Source organism: Tiliqua scincoides, chromosome 4, assembly GCF_035046505.1.
Source record: "Tiliqua scincoides isolate rTilSci1 chromosome 4, rTilSci1.hap2, whole genome shotgun sequence".
NCBI classification, from domain to species: domain Eukaryota; kingdom Metazoa; phylum Chordata; class Lepidosauria; order Squamata; family Scincidae; genus Tiliqua; species Tiliqua scincoides.
The window spans coordinates 7,905,305-7,923,843 of record NC_089824.1 but is presented as its reverse complement, the minus strand read 5'-3'; the positions used below and the strand labels follow the sequence as shown (position 1 = coordinate 7,923,843).

Sequence of the window (18,539 nt, the reverse complement as noted above, 5' to 3'; positions counted from 1 at the left end):
AACAAAGCGCCCCCCCCTTTGAGCATCATCATACGGAATCCATGGCAACACTGAAGTATTATGACGCAACCACAAAATGGAACGTGTTAAAGCCTTTGGATTAAACAAATGCTGTGGATGCTGCGGACATCCCTTCAATACACATAATTATTTCAAATAATCACCCGGGGAAAATATAATCTGATCAGCACGTCTGGGTAATGCACTGCTTTGGAGTGTTACCAAGAGGGACCACAGAACCCTCTTGAGTGGACTGAAAAACAAAAGGGATTCAGGTATAAATGCACATGCGGTATATTAAAATGATCTCATCAATATCCGCTCACGTCAAAATGTATTGTGTGGACGCACGTATGTGTGGTGAAAACCAAAAACAGTCCTGTGGCACCCTAAGGGGGAGGGGGACATCGAGGCGCTTGAAGTAGGCCCAGAGATGCACAGAAGGGGCTAGCTTGGGCTGCAAGCCCATTCCAGGAGGAAAACATTGAGGCAAAACTGTGAATCATGCTTGAGGATGTTTGTACAAACTTATTTCCATTTATGCATGTATTCACATGTGATCTCCAGATCTTGGAAGATGTTCTGGGGCCAGTCAGAACCTGTGTTTGAACAGCTCAGACAAAAGAGGCCTATGACCTCTTAAAGCAGGGCTTTTCCAACTGGGGCGTCACAACGCCCCAGCCTGTGGGCCCTGGCCTCTACCCCCTTAAGGGGTGGGGGTAGCCCGGAGGCAGGGAGGAGGCATCGGCGCAATCCCCAGGATCGGGCTGCTCAGGGGGCTGCAGGGGCTTGGATGCACTTACCCAAGCCTCCTGCAGCCTCCCGGGGGTGCAGGGAGCCCGGTACGACCTTCAGCAGGGCTCCCCACAGCAGTGAAAGTAAAAGCAGAGCGATCGTGCTCCGCCTCCACTAAAGCCCCGCCCCCGATGCCTCTCTCTCCCCCCCCCCACCGCAAGCACTTATGGTAACTCAAAACTCTCCATGAAAGTTTGAAAACCGCTGTCTTAAAGGCAAGCATGATTGTAGCCTAACAGAAATTATTCATCTGGCTTTGCCATTCATAGCCAGTAGGGTGGCATAGGAGATAACAAAATCAAAGGAACAAGAACAAATGAAAAAAGCAGTATTTTAGCAAAAACTAGGTTGCGTTTTGGCAAAAAAAAAAAAAAAAAATCATGGTTCCCAAACCTTTTAGCACCGGGACCCACTTTTTAAAACAATACCCTAAAAGGACCCACCTAGCTTTATGAGACTAAAACAAAAATGTTTCACTTTATCAGCCCTCAAGCCTCTGTTTTTATCCTTTTTACTATGATGGGGAGCGCTGCTTTCTGGCACATTTGATGAGCTTCATCTTTATCATTCTGGTGGCCTTGCGTTCCCCTCCACCTGGTCTTTGATAAGCACTGAGGCACAGTTGCCTACTCATGAGTAAATTTGAATGTGCGCCTCAATTTTCCACAGAGCTCTATACATTTTCCTTCTCAGTTTGCGGCGGCGGGGGGGGGGCCTTCCTTCTCGAGTGTTTTTTGGGGCCTGCGATCATCAGGACCATTCTGGTGGTGATGCATTCTCCTCAGCCTGGACCGAGCGGGCCGAGACAGTCAACTGAGATATATTTACATACTTATAAGTAAACGCACATGTGCTGTTCCATTTCAGCTTCCATAGGGCTTGAGACATTTTCCTTGTCAACTATCAGCTTCTCAGTTTTGTGAGCCACCAAAAATCAGGTCACGGCCCATTGGTGGGTCCCAATCCACAGTTTGGGAACCGCTGTTCTGAGCCTATAGGCTAGTGAAAATAATATAGACAGACAGCAGAAAGTGCTGAAGTGCTAATGCAAAGGAGGGCACCAGGATGCAGGTCTCTTGTTATCTGGTGTGCTCCCTGGGGCATTCGGTGGGCCGCTGTGAGATACAGGAAGCTGGACTAGATGGACCTATGGCCTGATCCAGTGGGGCTGTTCTTATGTTCTTATGAATCTCACACATATGATGTAACTCAGAGTTAGCTTCCTGGGAGTTTTGAACAAGCTTATATGGCACAGAGAAGGCGGACCAAAATCAACATAGGATTTTACAGTTTCTAGCTAATACTGATTCCTATGCTTGTACCTGAATGCTGGAACCACTAGTCTTCCCTTGCATTCCCCAAGGGTACTGGTGGTTCTCCCTGTCTGGAGTTCCCCGCTGGATCCTGTGATGGCTGGACAAGGAGAAAACTTCCATCATCCAGCTCTCTGATTGGAGGACTGCCAGATGATTGGCTGCTTTGACCATGCTCCTTGAAACCTGATCTCTACCTTTCCCTCCCTGGAGGACAGCTAGCAGGAAATCTGAGCTAATCCACTGGCTCCCCTTGAAACCCCTTGAAAACTGCTGAACCAGTTTCGCAAGTCTTAGCCAATTCCCAATCTGTATTTCCTCTCCCCTCAAGCTGTCCAGCAACTTTTGCATCCCAGCTCTGAAGGACAGCGACTGGAACTACTGAGTTTTAAGCTGGCTCTAACATAAAAACAAAAACAAAAAAACAGACAACCCTATACCTGGAAATACACATAAAATATACATATTTTATGACACCATCTGATCTGTCCCCCTGTTGGATCCCGCATGGCTACCCAAATAAGGAGGGAGAAGGATAAGCTTGGGCTATAAGGCAAACAGAGGAGACCACCCACCCACACACAACGCGAAGTTATTTCCACAGGTTCCAGGGATCAGGAATCAGACAGAACTTAGTAACTGAAAGGGAACCAACACACAACAGGTTGCAAGGCTGGCATGAAGGTTAAGGAGATGAAGCATCTCAGTCTGGACTGCAAGATCGACATCAGTCATGTATTGTGGTTTTTCAGGTACTTGACACTTATTCCTAGAATTCTAAAACCTAGAAGTTAATCCATTCTCCAGTGGGCCACCATACATGAGCAGTGAGTGATGTTCAGCTGGGAGGGTCATGTTTGTGGGTCTGTCCTAAGCAGTGGGTTAGCAGCGATGCACAAAGTTTCAAAGCTAAACTTTTCGTCTTCAAGTATAACTTCCCACAGAAGTTGCACAACCCTGTCATCAATCCTTCCTCTCGACCTTGCCTTTTGACATTTCCAATTAGCCATTCGGAAAGAATGATCGCTAATGGTTCCTCTCGTACTCTTCCATTATGCGAAGATGGGGAACTAAGATTCCCCCATTAATTCCCTTATGGGGACGTGAGTGATATAAATGTCGTCACTTATCTCTGTTATGTTTCATAAACCAACGTGCATTTGTCAAGGTCACCAAAATTGAATGTCTTCAGATATAAAATCCAGGGAAGCCCAACCTGCAGTGCTAGCCCATGCTGGTCTGTCAAGTAGGGATGTGCTGTGGGTGGGGAGGCAGGTGAGGCAGAGCCTCCCCACCAGAGTCCTCTGAAAAGCACCACCCCTGTATGAGGTGCTAAAGCTTGGGTGCGTCACACAGCGGCAGCGCTTTTCAGAGGTCTCCGGTGGGGAGGCTCTGCCTCACCCGCTGCCCCACCCACTGCAGATCCCTACTGTCAAGCTGAGTTGCCCATGTTGTACTGGTTTAAGCCAAAAGAAGCAAAAAGGGTAGATTTTGTGTAATGAGACACTTGGCTACCCCTACAAGATGACATAAGCATCTGTTTTGGAAGCTCTGGCCCTTGGAGTAAGCAGCAGCTCTTCAATCTGATGGTATTCAAACTGTGTTCTACGGATTCCTGGGGTTTCTCAGAAATTTATATTCTTTACTGAGAAGATCACTCAAAGCAAAAAAACTTCCCTGGGAAAAAAACAAACAGCTCTTTCCATCATGACCACTTTCTCCTCATAATGCTCAATCGCTTCAGGATAATCATAGTAGCCAGTTGCTATTTAATATACAGCTTGCTGAGGTTTATTCCTCGTAGGGATTTGAACCCCTAGCCTCTGGCTCCACAGACCAGCACTTTAGCCATTGAGCTATAAGAGCTCAATCCAGGATCAATCCAGGATCTTGGCCAGATCCCAAAGAATCTCCTCTATGGAGAACTCGTGCAAGCGCCCTACAGGTAGACCACAGCTGCAATACAAGGACATCTGCAAGAGGGATCTGAAGGCCTTAGGAGTGGACCTCAACAGGTGGGAACCCTGGCCTCTGAGCGGTCCGCTTGGAGGCAGGCTGTGCAGCATGGCCTCTCCCAGTTTGAAGAGACACTTGGCCTACAGACTGAGGCAAAGAGGCAAAGAAGGAAGGCCCATAGCCAGGGAGACAGACCAGGGACAGACTGCACTTGCTCCCAGTGTGGAAGGGATTGTCACTCCCGAATTGGCCTTTTCAGCCACACTAGATGCTGTGCCAGAACCACCATCCAGAACGCAATACCATAGTCTTCCGAGACTGAAGGTTGCCAACAACTGCTGAGGTTTTGTGAAGAGGAAGTCAAAATCCACCCTCCATTTTTTGACCCACAATTCCCTCCCTCCTGTGCTCACATACACAGAGTGAATCACTCCTGAGAGGCCAATGACTAGAAGTCATGGATCCGTGCCAGCAGTGTCCTGTGGGAATTCTTTAAAACACACACAAATCTTCCCTGTGATCAAGGCCTGCCACATCCATTTCAATGGAGGCAGGCCATATCTGGGCATGTTCCCTTATGCGCATGCATTTGCTTGCACCACAGTTATGAATGTCACAGTTGGGACTCATAAGACGACACGGAGTGTGATGACTCTCTCTTCTTCAGCCTCTTTGAGATAAATATATAGTTCAGTGATATGAAAATCCCGCCAATTTCTGTCGTTTTCTGCCTTTCCATCTTATGGTTTAGGATACCCACCAAAAACTATCTCAGCTATACTGAGATATCCTCGGGGGATCCATTACAGAACCCCCCCACGGTTAAGTGAAACCATGGATTCGGGCAAACACCTCCCCCCCACCCTCTGGAGCTGTGGGGAGTTCTGCTCCCTTTGCCTCCAGGGGGTCCTCTAAACCCAGCAGAGGCTACATCCATCTGTCTGCAGTCTCTGCCGGGCTCAGACTGAGCCCTAGAGGTAAAAAGTCACTTGCAGTTTCTCTGTGAAACCAGAAGTGATGTTTTTAATGCTTTATAAGGCACTGGGAGGCCCGGAAAAGTTAAAAGGCATTTAAAGGAGAAACCGGAAGTGACTTTTATATCTCTAGGGCTCAGTCAGATGGACATGAAGGGATAGGTCCCGACACAATCCTCAGATAACTGAATCCACAGATACAGGATCCATAGATACGGGGGACCCCCCCCCTACTTGCTTTTGGAAATGCTAAGCATATATTGAAAGTGACCACTGTGCTTTGTTTCCAATGTGATGCACACCCACATGTGCCTCCCCATTTATTATCCCCCAACTTGCTTTCACGGAAGAGTAGGGGTCATAGCTCAGTTTTAAAGCACCTGCTTTACTTGTAGGTCCAATCCCTGGCATCTTCCAGTCAGGTTGGCATCCCTGTCTGAAACCCTCTATGCTGCTGCCATGGAGTCAATGGAGGTAATACAGAGCTAGATCTACTTACTTATTTAATTCAGATCCCACTTTTCCGACATCATCAAGGTGGCATAAATTGGGCTCCCAGCTAGTCACTCATCAAGGCCCTGATTTACTTTGCTTGAGCAAGCTGGTTACATTATGTGCAGAGGACCCAAGGTGGACAAAATGTGGCCCAACACCATGTGTCAAATGCCCCCGACCCTTAATGATGTGCCAGTCTGCTGTATCCACTCCATTGACTGCAAAACAAAGAGGAGGATGGAGTGGAAGAGGAAGGAGGAGATAAGAATGGTAGGCTAGAATGTCTCTGACACTCTAGCCTACCATTCTCCTCCATGCTTCTTTGGGTCCATCCCCCTCTTCCTTTTCCATTCCAGGGTGGAAGAGGAGAACACTGGAGAAATGTGGGCAGAAACCTCCTCCATGTGCCCACCTCGGAGCATCTCCACCCAATCTGCTGCTTAAGGTGACCGCCTGGATGAGCCAGCCCTTGGACCACTTCTGAACAAGGCAGTTGCAGTAGCATAGCTACAATGCAATGCGGCATGTAAGCCACCCCTCCCACTCACCTCTCCCAGCCATTCTGGGCAGTGACAGTAATGCCATCACTGCCCAGAATGGCTCTGACAGGGAGTGAGAGAAGGTGCTTACACACCACAAGCTAAGCAGGGTCAGGCCTGGTTAGTACTTGGATGGGAGACCGCCTGGGAATACCGGGTGCTGTAGGCTTCTACCATAGTCTTTCGAGACTGAAGGTTGCCAACCATTTTTTGCAGCGGCTGCAATGCTTACCATGCCACCTCTCTGTAGCTATGCTACTGGGCAGTTCATATGTTGAAAATTCAAGCCCCCAGCTCTGATAAATACAAATCCAATGGAATGAACCAGACAAAAGCTGTCTTTGGGATTATTCTCTGCATCAAGCAGAATGACTGTATCCATATCAGAATAAAAACGGCTAGGTTACCATGTCATCCCTAATTTTTCTTTTCTTTTCCTTCACTTGGGTGCCCTTTCCAAGTGTAAAGTCCCGTGTTTCTAATCTGACTGTCTATGAAGTCCTCCAAACAGAGCCAGATGTCATGCACTCAGAAATAAAAATATTTATTCTCCCTCTTGCACTTCAGAAGGCAGTAAATTCACTTCCACTTGATGGAAGCAGAAATTGCCTTCCCAAGCATTATTGGGACTAATGACGGCAATTTGATACAATTCAGAGTCTTGATTCCTTCCTGCTCCACTGACCAATGAGCGGTTTCACTTGTTGTCCAACTCATCCAACATGTCTTTTTTTCAGAAGCAAGAAAAGTGGTGCTCCTTCACTGAGCTGCATTTAAAGAGCAATGAGACAGATTTCATTCAGATGTAAACCTGCACCCAAATGACACTGAATCCATGTCAGTGCGCCTGACTCCATGGAACAGTGTGAACAGAGTTCAGTGTGCACATGTCTGCAGCCCTAATCTCCCTTCCTTGGAAGCAAACGTCATGGAAACCATTGGGCCTTGCTTCCAGGTAGATAGACAACAGTTTTTACAAGTGGTCACAGGAATATGAAAGAGAATCCCGAAGTTTGAAAAAATCAGCTGGTGTACTACCACAACCTATGTCCAAGAAGGCCACTGGAGAGTGAAATGTCAGACCAATGACTCCATCACAGCCCTGGATAGAGAAGAGCATTGAATGAAAGAAAAAAAGACCTTCCTGCTTCTCTGCCAAGCTGAGCATATTCCTCAGGATCTGACTAACAGCCAGGATTTAGACTCGTTGAGTTAAATCTGTTCTCAGATTTAGGGCACAATCCTAACCCCTTATGTCGGTGCTTTCCAGCACCGACATAAGGGCAATGCAGCTCCGAGGTAAGGGAACAAACATTCGCTTACTTTGAGGAAGCCTTCGTGAGTGACACCCAACTGTGAGATGCAGCACATGCCCCATTGGCAATGCTATGCCAGTGCTAGAAAGCACTGACATAAGGGGTTAGGATTGCACCCTTAGTTTCAGTTCTATGACTTTCTCACTCTAGTCCAGTGATGTTCAACTGGTGTCCACAGCACATTGGTGTGCCGTGTGAGTTTAAAGCACAGTGGTTGAAAATAGCTGATAAAACTCTTCCTGGTTTTGTGGCTCTGATTCTAGGGCAACTGTCTGTAGTAACAAATTGTCTGAGCTGGCAGAATAAGGACAGACAATTCATGACTATAGACATTATATTCGTTACAGAGCAGCAGAACCTGGACGAGTCTCCTGGAACCCAGAAGTGACATCACAAGAGGTGGAAACCATAGAGAAGACCATAGAGATCAGCGTGCTGATCCTTCAAGAAGAAAAACAGTGAAAATTGCTATACTAGACATTGTTACCCTACACATGCCTGATCTTGTCTGATCTCAGAAGCTAAGCAGGGTCAGGCCTGGTTAGTACTTGGATGGGAGACCACCTGGGAATACTGGGTGCTATAGGCTTATACCATAGTCTTTCGAGACTGAAAGTTGCCAACCAGACATTGCTTAAACACACATGCGTTTTTGAACTTGGTTCTCCTAGAAGCAACATTTGCCCCCAAACACTTGATCATGAGGCTCGATGAAGCTTGTTCAGACAACATTCCACCTTCACAAATGACATCCTCAGTCGCTTTTATTTCGCATGAGACACCACCGAAAAAATAACAACCAAATCATGGACCATTCCGTCTGTGTTAAATGTTCAACTCATTGCAGACAGCGCTCCCATAAATTAGCCATAACAATCCTGTGAGATGTAGCCATTACATAGGTAACTGCATCTCCAGGCAGGTTCCTGGTAACCAAAGGAATGGCGCTCCCTCTCTCAAGCCCGTGACATGCATCAACCTTGAGAAGCATAGTTGTTTTTGTCAATAGGAGCTTGAGCTAGGGGCAATCTGAATTGGGAGCACTGCCCAGGGAAGAATAGTGTTTCAACCCCCTTCTCCTGCCCAAATATGATCCTTCCCAACTCGTGCCTGCTATTCATTGCCAATGGAAGCTTTCCCCTTAAGACAATTAGCTGCAGGATAAATCAGGACTGTGGCATAAGGAGGTGGGGCTTTAACACCCATGGATCCCTTTTGGACACATGCGTCAGTGGCTGCCACAAAGAAAAACTCAACCCATCAGGGCTAATGATGATGCATTTCACATTGCATGTGTCTTGGACCTGAAAGTGCAGCCTTATTAATAATCTTCCCGCAAGCTTTCAAATCAATTATGACACATTTCCAAGACGATTAAGCCACCCCTGCTTTGATGCTGGCCCTGTAACGCAATTAGAGTCCTCGTTAGGCTGCATTAGTCCCATGCAAATCCACTGCTCACTCCATGCTGCATGTTCTTTTTCAGGTTTGACATCCTTTCAGTGGTAAAAACACCACAGCAGTCCTAGCATCAGGGTGTCCTCTCCCACCTGGGACACAGCACTCTGCTGTATAGAGACAGGCGACATAGAAGGTGGTTCTGCTTTACTCTCAGTCATACTGCATGGACAAGGCTCCCCTTTCAATCAATAGCACATTTTCAGCCTACCTTCCAGTTGAATCTACTGAGTCAGGGCCCCATGCTACTCAGCATGTACTGGCTCACCGCCAGCACGCACTGTCACAAACATGCCATAAGGCACGTTTGCAGGCCCTAGCACCAATGGAGCACCAGACCTGGCTCCGAACCTGGCTGCCAGAATGGGTCTGAAGGGGAGGGAGAGGGGCCGCTTGCATGTTTTGATGAGACCCCTTGCAAAACTTAGTGTTTTGCACCCCCTTTAGCTACACTACTGCCATTTTTAACCTCACCGATCACCATCTGTAGCAGTTATTGTAGCCTTTGCTTATCACCAAAACTACCACATTGTAGATAGAGTCAGACACTCATATATATAAAAATGTCCCCCAAAAAAACCCATGTCAACATCTCGTGTGAAAAAAATGTAATCTGAGCCGCACTGGAGGGAGAGGAACAGAGAAACGAAGCCAAGGCTAGGGAAGTGGAGAACTTTCCAAGAAAGTGCATTAAAAAGCGCAATGTTAAGGAGGCATCATAAAGGGAGGGTGATGTGGTCAGAGTTATGGAAGAGGTAGTTGAAAGGCTTTCTGAAACACCTGGAAGACAGAGATGAAGCTGGAGAGGAGTGGAGGCCAGACCATGCGCACACATTTCCACCTCTGCTGGCTCCAAGATCAAGGAGGGGGGAATGATTTGCTGTTTTCAGAACTGTACTTTGGTATGGAATTTGCACAAAGGCATTTTGTTCCATATTGGTTTTAATTGTTACTAGCTGCCTTGTGCTACCATTACAGGGAAGGTAGGATGTATTATTAATAAATGAACCTTGGGCACAAACAAGTTGCAACATGTGAGATCCATGATGAGCTCTCTGGGCTTTTTAGGGGGATCTTTAAAGCAGTCACAGAGGGCTCCAATTGTAATGAGCAACGATGTACCATTTGCCCTACCCAAATTGTCTCCCAAAACATCTCCTAGTTCCACCATGTTACAAGAACAGGGAGATGTATGGTGCCTGCATGTCTCTCCAGCGGGGTTAATAGCCGCTTCAGAGTGCATGGGATGTAGATCAGCAACACAACATGAGGGAAAGGGTAAATAACTCTTCTTTTGGTGTGTAGGTACCTACAGCTTGGGTCAAGGAAAGCCATTTGAGGCACAGGTTACATAGAAATTTGCCTTCTATCAAGTTAGACCTGTTCATCTGGGTTAGCGTTGGCCTGACTGGCAGTGGCCCGCCAGGGTTTCAGACAGGGGTCTTTCCTAATGCTCCTGGAGATTATAGCAGCAAACTTCAGTATGCAAAGCAGCTGCTCTACCACTGAGCTGTGTGCTATTTTCAGACTGAGGTTCACCTTCAGATTTCTGTGTTATAATGGAGCTGTTGCAATCCATCCTCCTGAGAGTTAGACCAGTCCACCAAACTGGCATCGACTAACCTTAGTTCAGGACATTTTTCTCTCTCTTCTCCTCCCCCCCCTTACCTGTTTGTTCCCCAATAGTTGCCATTAATCGATGTGGAATCCTGGCTGGGACCTTCAGACTGGCACGTATCAAGTAGTACCTAGAGAAAAGTTGGGAGAATAAGAAGAAAACTGTTAGAAAAACTCCCATTCTCCTTTGCATGAGTCAAAGTCACCACGTGAACTTGCCATCAGATTGGAGAATTTTGGAGCTCCAGCAAAGAATCTGTGGATGCCACAAAAGAGAGTTTTGATAAGACCAACAGCGTTTCTCAAGCAGGGGTAGGAATATAGGGGTCCTGGGACCCACAGAAAACACAAATATGCATTCATAGCCCAGTTCTGCTGGGGGTGTCAGGAGGACTACATGAAATTTTTATTTTTAGAGGCTGAATGCCTCCAAGTACCATTTACAGGGGAGCAACAGCAGAAAAGGACTTTTGCTTTCATGAACCTTCCAAGCACTTGAGATCATCTGATCAAATCTACTCCAGATTCCACGGAGGGTAGGTCAGCCTCCATCAGTTTCATGGCTATACTCCCAAAGCTCCCCTTCCCAAAATGATCCATTTAGTCTCCTTCCTACTAACCTTCAAGAGGCAGTTGAATACTCCCCCCCCCCCAAGCCTTCAGGACTGATGGGAGACCAATGGCTGGAGTTTGTAGAAATGGATTATGTCAGAATGCCAGATGCAAGGGAGGGCACCAGGATGAGGTCTCTTGTTATCTGGTGTGCTCCCTGGGGCATTTGGTGGGCCGCTGTGAGATACAGGAAACTGGACTAGATGGGCCTATGGCCTGATCCAGTGGAGCTGTTCTTATGTTCTTAACTACAATTCCCAGGAAGCCTTTCAGGTCTTCTTGTTATCTGGTGTGCTCCCTGGGGCACTTGGTGGGCCGCTGTGAGATACAGGAAGCTGGACTAGATGGGCCTATGGCCTGATCCAGTGGGGCTGTTCTTATGTGTTCTTCCTTTATATTCTGTGTTTTACATACCGATGATGTTTTACTGATGTGTTTATTTGGGTTACAGTTAATTACTTATTATGTTATTCTGCTATTGTTTTAGTAGTTGGAACATTTCGAGATTTTACTTTACACTCTGAAAAGGGTTGTCTGTGTTTCAGGAGCTGAAGCTCTGCCACTGGAATGCCTGACCATGGCCTATTTTCCCAGTAGCTGCTCCACTGGATTTCAGAGATGTGGTCATCCTACCAACAGGACTTGGGAAGCCCCATTCAGTGCAAATTCCCATGCAACGGTGCCGGCATCCTGCATGGGAATCTCAGCTGCTGGTGGTCTCCTTGGGATAAACGGTCATTTGTCCACTTATCCCAGGGAATGCCCCAGTAGCTGCAATGGGGCAACTTGGACCAATTGCTGGCACAAGTCCACATTGCCCTGTATCGCGGATCATACCCAGGAACGGGAACAGGATGCAACATGTGCTAGCGCCACTGATCCTGCCCCTCATCCACCCATCCCCACCTCCTCACTGCCTTCACTGTTTAATTAGTTTGATGACAGACCTTCCTGGAACTTGTCTTTCCAAAAAGTCATTTCAGTACAAATAGTGGCTCCTTTTTTATATATTTAAAATGGTGCGATTTGTCAAACTAATTCATTTATAATAGCCAAATGAAATTGAGATAGTTGGCTCATGAAGCATTTATTGGATGAAGGGCCAGGACAGCTTGCCCCGCTGTCGTATCGGCAGCTCAGCTCACTCCCAGCGTTCAACAGACCAGCAGTTAAAAGGGAGCAACGGAAAAGCAGCATTTTGCCTTGACGTGGAAGAATTTATCATCTAGGCACAAGAAACACAGTTGTGATCACAGTATGTCATCACCCCGACAGATCGCTGCCCTACCACTCTGACAGCCAGCAATGCCACTTGCCAGTGACAGATTACCCCAGTGCGCACTTGCTTGTTATTCCCTAATCATGTACAAGAGCAGTGAGTTCGGGAATATGCTATGTCTAGGGGAGAAGACGGCACAAGTCTGGGGCTGATCCTGAACGCTTAATGAATTTCTTCCTCTTACATACCATCCAGCCCAATCCATTTTTCAAAACGGGGCATCCTAAAGATTAGCTCAAAGCTTGAGGGCCTTAGTTTTGTGACCCAGAACTTCACCTGCCCCCACTGCCCTTCTTCTTCTTCTTGGAAGAGTGTTTTTTTTTTTTTTTTTTGACAGGGCAGGACATTTGAACAAGTGACACAATCTGAAACGGTACAGCCTATTCTACTATCTCAGGACTCCACCACCACATTTTAGTTTATGAGCAGACTAAAACCAAGCCAGGCAATGAGAGAGGGCTGTGGAGGGGTTGTCGGGGCATTGTACCACCTTTGGTTTATGTTCCAGTAGCACAGAGATTTGATCTGATTAACTTTGACGTTATGTATGTGTTTAAAAAAAACAACAACAACACACTTTGTTTTTTGCTCTTTTCCACTTGTGAGTGTTCTGTTTAAATTCTCTTAAACTGTGAAAGTATTGTATTTTTCTCAGTAGCGTAACTAGAGGGGGTGCAAAGCACTAACTTTTGCAGGGAGCCTCACTGCGGCGTACAAGGTGGCCCCACCCCTTCAGAGCCATTTCAGGCCACTAGAGCAAAATGGAGACAACACCTCCGCAGTTACCTCCCTGCAAAACATCGTGCTCTGCACCCCCTCTAGCTACGCCACTGATTTTTCTCAATGAAGCCATGGCATGTCATTCAGGTCTCTCTTCTTGCTCTCTGTAGCCCAGAGGCAGTAGTGTAGCTACAGAAGGGGTGGCATGCTAAGTATTGCAGCGACAGCAACTGCTGCCCAGAATGGATCCGACGGCAAGTGGGAGGGGCTGCTTACACCACACGTTGCGGCACCTACAATATTCAACGTGCCCTATAGCTGTGCTACTGTCCGGAAGCAGACAGTTCACATTTCCCCCGTCGTGTTGTCTCAGGTGGGAGGAGAGAAATGATAGCAAACACCTGAGTCCTCCTTTCCCCTCAGCTTCCTAACCTCCTGGAACGTAAGCTGCCAATCTACATCTCTTTCTTGGCATCTTCTGCCTGCCTCTCCTACATAGTATGGCATGCTGTGCAGGCTTGAGGGAAGCAAAAGAGCTGTCATGAGAGGTCCAACTTCCGTCCCTCCCCACAAGCAGCAGAGCCGACGAATTAAGGAGAAATAGCCAATAATTTTCAAAGGAAACCAAAGGAGTTTCAACAAGAAAAATACAGTTTTGCACATGTCTTTAGTGCAGTGATTTTCTACAAGTATGTCATGGCACACTGATGTGTCATGAAAGGTCCGCAGGTGTGCCATGGGAGCACAGCAGTTGAAAATCGCCAAAAAACACTTCCGAGTTCAGTGGCTCTGTTTCAAGGGCCTGTAGTAACAAATTGTCCTGTTTCCTCTGCCAGCAGGGGTGAGTACATGGGCACATGTGAACAGAGGCAGTTGTGGGTAGTTCATCTTGTGGGTAGTGGGCCTTGTTGGCAGCAAGGAGGCATGCACCAGCCCTGCTTCATATCCTTCCTTTTTCCCATTCAGGGAATGGGAAAAAGTACAGTAAGAGTGAGTGGACACTCCTGCCAGCCTGCTACCTGAGTTGACTATCTCAGTTGATCTCATGGATGCTTCTCAACTCTTCATCTTGACATAAAAAAGTGTTTCCGTGAATGAATGGCGTTGGTGCCCTTGAGATCTGATTTTGTGCCAGATCTCAGGCTTTTAAAACAATCCCTTGCCACATGCCAGCCTTTGGGCAAAGACAACAGGCCCGGTCCTGAGACCCAAGTCTGTGCGCTTTGAAAATCCTCTTGGAAACAGAACATCCATTTGCGTAACCTTTAAGCCCCTGCCTGCTCTGACTACACTTAAATAGGAGGCTAAGCTTGAAAAATTGGATGTGTGTAAACCACAGATTGGCTCTTCTCTTTTTCGTTTATTTTTAGCTTCAAAATGGAATGGCCGCTTGCCTTTTCGAGTCTGCGCTCCCAGGCATCAGGAAATAAAAGCTCCATCCCTTTTGTTCTCCCCCCCCCCCCCGCTGTTCTCTGACAACAGCATGAACAGGCTTTCTTGAAAACACCTTTTATGCCCACTTCAGGAGCTCATGCCCTTCTCGGCGCACCATGGTAGCAAGGCCTGCCTTTTGTTTGCTCTTCTGTCTGCATTCTTTGAGCAACCTGCCCTTTGCTTCCCCTTCTGGGTGCTTAGTGAGCAGGTGACCAAAAACAGAGAGGGGGAAAGACAAAAGAACGGGAGGCTAAGCGAAGTGGGCATCGCCATAGGAAAACCAGCAAGAAGCATTTGACCCTGACTTAGCAGGCTTCCAGAGCAGAGAAGAAGCAGCAGACGGACTCAGAAGCTGATAAGAGCCAGGCATGAATGCCCCGGCCACAACCAAGAAAAGATCGGGACACTACATATAATTTTTGTCCCTTTTCTTTGAATTTAACTTTCAACCTTCTATTGGTTGAAGAAGATCCTTACCTGTTGACAGTGCACTTGCAGCATGACGTGTGCTTGGTTTCATGCTACCTAGATCAGTGGTTCCCAAACTTCTTAGAGGCCCTGGTTCATAAATGCCAAGGGGTGTGGATATAATGGTGATTGGGCAGCAGTGCTACCCCCCCCCCTATCTGATGCACATAGCTCAGGGCCAGCCTTAGGGCAACAAGCCCCTGCCCCTGAAGGTGCCCTGCACTGGGATGGCAAGCAGAGTACCCATTGCCACAGCTGGCACCTCGCTCTGTAGCTGACACTTGGGTGTGGAATATTCCATGGAAAGCGCGGTGAACAAACTGTTGCCATTGGATAGCTCCCTCCCGCTCCTGGGTCTGATTGGCTGAAATCCCTCCTGGAAGCAGTTGGTGGTGACACCACTACTGGGTCACCTCTCCACTGCCATTCATCCTGGTAAATAAGGGACCCCCCGTGGGGGGGGGGCACAAAAATATCTGCAATGAGCCCTGCAGCTCCTAAGACCAGCCCTGACATAGCTTAATTGAGACATACAAAATTATGCAGGGGATGGACAGAGTGGATAGGGAGATGCTCTTTTCCCTCTCACATAATACCAGAACCAGGGGACATCCACTAAAATTGAGTGTTGGGAGAGTTAGAACAGACAAAAGAAAATATTTCGTTACTCAGCGTGTGGTTGGTCTGTGGAATTCTTTGCCACAGGATGTGGTGATGGCAACTGGCCTGGATGCCTTTAAAAGGAGATTGGACAAGTTTCTGGAGGAAAAATCCATTACGGGGTACAAATGATGTGTATGCGCAACCTCCTGATTTTAGAAATGGGCTATGTCAGAATGCCAGATGCAAGGGAGGGCACCAGGATGCAGGTCTCTTTGTTGTCTGGTGTGCTCACTGGGGCATTTGGTGGGCCGCTGTGAGATACAGGAAGCTGGACTAGATGGGCCTATGGCCTGATCCAGTGGGGCTCTTCTTATGTTCTTAAACTACAATTCCCAGGAGGCCTTGCAGGTCTCTTGTTATCTGGTGTGCTCCCTGGGGCATTTGGTGGGCCACTGTGAGATACAGGAAGCTGGACTAGATGGGCCTATGGCCTGATCCAGTGGGGCTGTTCTTATGTTCTTATGTTTTTAATCTATCCTGTCAGTTTTGCGACCTAACAAAAATTGGGTCACAACTCACTGGTCGGTCTTGGACCCACAGTTTGGGAACCGCTAACCTAGATCATCAGGAACTCCCTCCCCCTATCATGTCACCTCATTTCAATATTCCGGTATGAAAACATTCGCATTACGAATCGGTCAAGCTATATTTCATTGCTGAATGAAAGGTATGAACAACCCCTTCCTCCAAGGATACAGTTTCCAGTTCTGAAGCCAGGAGAACGTGGAAATTCAAGATCAAGAAGAGAACTCACATGCACGTATCGTTGGAACCCAAGGCTTGGCTCTATACCCTTTACAGACCCAGCTGCTGTTTGAAATAAACTAAGGGAAGTGCTGGCACCCATCCAAGCCTACCTGTTGAACGGTATTGAATGGCTGGCAGGCAGGAGTCATTTTTTCCCATTCCTCTGAGCAGCGTAAACCCTTCCAAAGTACATTTAGTGCTCACAAGAAATGCCAGACTGACAGCCCAGGAGACTGAATTCCGTTTAGCGCATGATAGATGGCTCCTGGAGAGATGCACGGCAACATGCCTCTGCCAGCGTGACTCAATCGTGATTGCAGAAGGCCCTGCTGGGAGGAATGAAAGGGACTCGTTTTCCACAGGGTGTTCAGGATCCTGCCTCCTGCTCCTGACTGATGTGTCCAAAGCCACTTGCAATTGATTCGGGAACACCCAAGGATGGGTCACCAAAACCCCCCAAACGGCTTTTTTCAAAACACTTTTGCATTGTCAGATGTAATGAGGTGGACTCTTCTGGTCAGTTCTCATAGAATCATAGAGTTGGAAAGGAGCCACAAGGTGATCTAGTCCAACACCCCCTGTAGCAGGAAATCATCCCAGAGCATCTCCAGCAGGTTCCTGTCGAGCCTCTGCTTGAGGGTCTGCAGTCTACCACTTCCCTCTGCAATCTGTACCACTGCTGAACTGTTACCATGCACATGCCTGATCTAATCTGATCTTGGAAGCAAAACAGGGTCAGGCCTGGTTAGTACTTGGATGGGAGACCGCTTGGGAATACCGGGTGCTGTAGGCTTCTACCATAGTCTTTCGAGACTGAAGGTTGCCAACCATACCTTACCATTTTAGAAATGGGCTATGTCAGAAGCAAGGGAGGGCACCAGGATGAGGTCTGTTGTTATCTGGTGTGCTCCCTGGGGCATTTGGTGGGCTGCTGTGAGATACAGGAAGCTGGACTAGATGGGCCTATGGCCTGATCCAGTGGGGCTGTTCTTATGTTCTTAACTACAATTCCCAGGAAGCCTTGCAGGTCTCTTGTTATCTGGTGTGCTCCCTGGGGCATTTGGTGGGCTGCTGTGAGATACAGGAAGCTGGACTAGTTGGGCCTATGGCCTGATCCAGTGGGGCTGTTCTTATGTTCTTACCATTAAATCTTTCTTCCTGATGTCCAGTCGGAATTATACCCCATCATTCTCCCAATAAATCATCAGGACTGCAATGGGATTTGATCTCTTTTCCCAACTAGCCCCGCATGCCTTGGACATCACTCCCCTCAAGCAGTATCTGTGGAATAGATGAGCCAATGAAGGTCCTCCCTCATGCATCACATAAGAAGAGTCCTGCTGGATCAGGGCAAAGACCCATCTAGTCCAGCTTCCTGTATCTCAGAGTGTCCCACCAGATGCCTCGGGGACTCTGTCCCCCAACACATTCCCAGTTCCTTTCTGAATATGCCGTTTCTTCCCTTCTCATCCACAGCCTGCTGCCAACTTACGGGCACCTGCAGAGCTTTCCAGAGCTGCTGCCAGATGTGCCAGGCCTCTTACCATCTCTAGTAGTGGCCCAGCATTGCACAACAGTGGCCCAGGTTTTTCCCCTACACAAAATACGAGTACCTTGCGCTGCCAAAACACTAGTTGCTAATGAAAGAATGGAGGGAACCGCATTCATTCCCTTCTTGCTTCTGATATTGATCACTGAATTAGCACATCATGGAACATGTTCACAAAGTGAATTCATGAATTAGATTTGCATTCTGGTCTAGCTAGTGATGTCTGGGAGTTTCAGGCTTGAGTGTTAGCAGTACATGCATTCAGGGCCGGCATTTAGGAAGATTTAACCCAATTGGGCCCCGCGCATGGTGGGGGCCCCGCACTGCCCTTCCACCCATCACTGCTTCCAATTGGCCCGAAATTGGTGCCATGCAGGTGGCAGCATGCGCACCTCTCTCTTTCCTCGCCCTCACAGCTCCCGGCACCATCCTCTCCCCTGTTTTGGTCTGGAGCGGGCTGCTGCGGATGGAGCAGTGATGGGTGAGAGTCGGGGAGCTCTGCAGGCTGGGCGCACACTCCCTCCTCCCTTCAGTTTTTCACAACTACTAAAGGTACAGGAGTCCTATCCACTTGCACAGAAGTAACAGATTTTTTTTCTTGTTC

General features: G+C 47.7%; 1 protein-coding gene across 1 annotated transcript in view; it reads right to left on the bottom strand.

The window, feature by feature from the left end:
* The window catches only part of FAM135B (family with sequence similarity 135 member B), a 96,614-nt gene that overhangs the window by 66,360 nt on the left and 11,715 nt on the right, over positions 1-18,539 (bottom strand). The window contains exon 2 of the mRNA XM_066625229.1: positions 10,515-10,594. Within this exon, the coding sequence (XP_066481326.1) occupies positions 10,515-10,594 (80 nt within the window). The remainder of the gene's footprint in view (positions 1-10,514; positions 10,595-18,539) is intronic.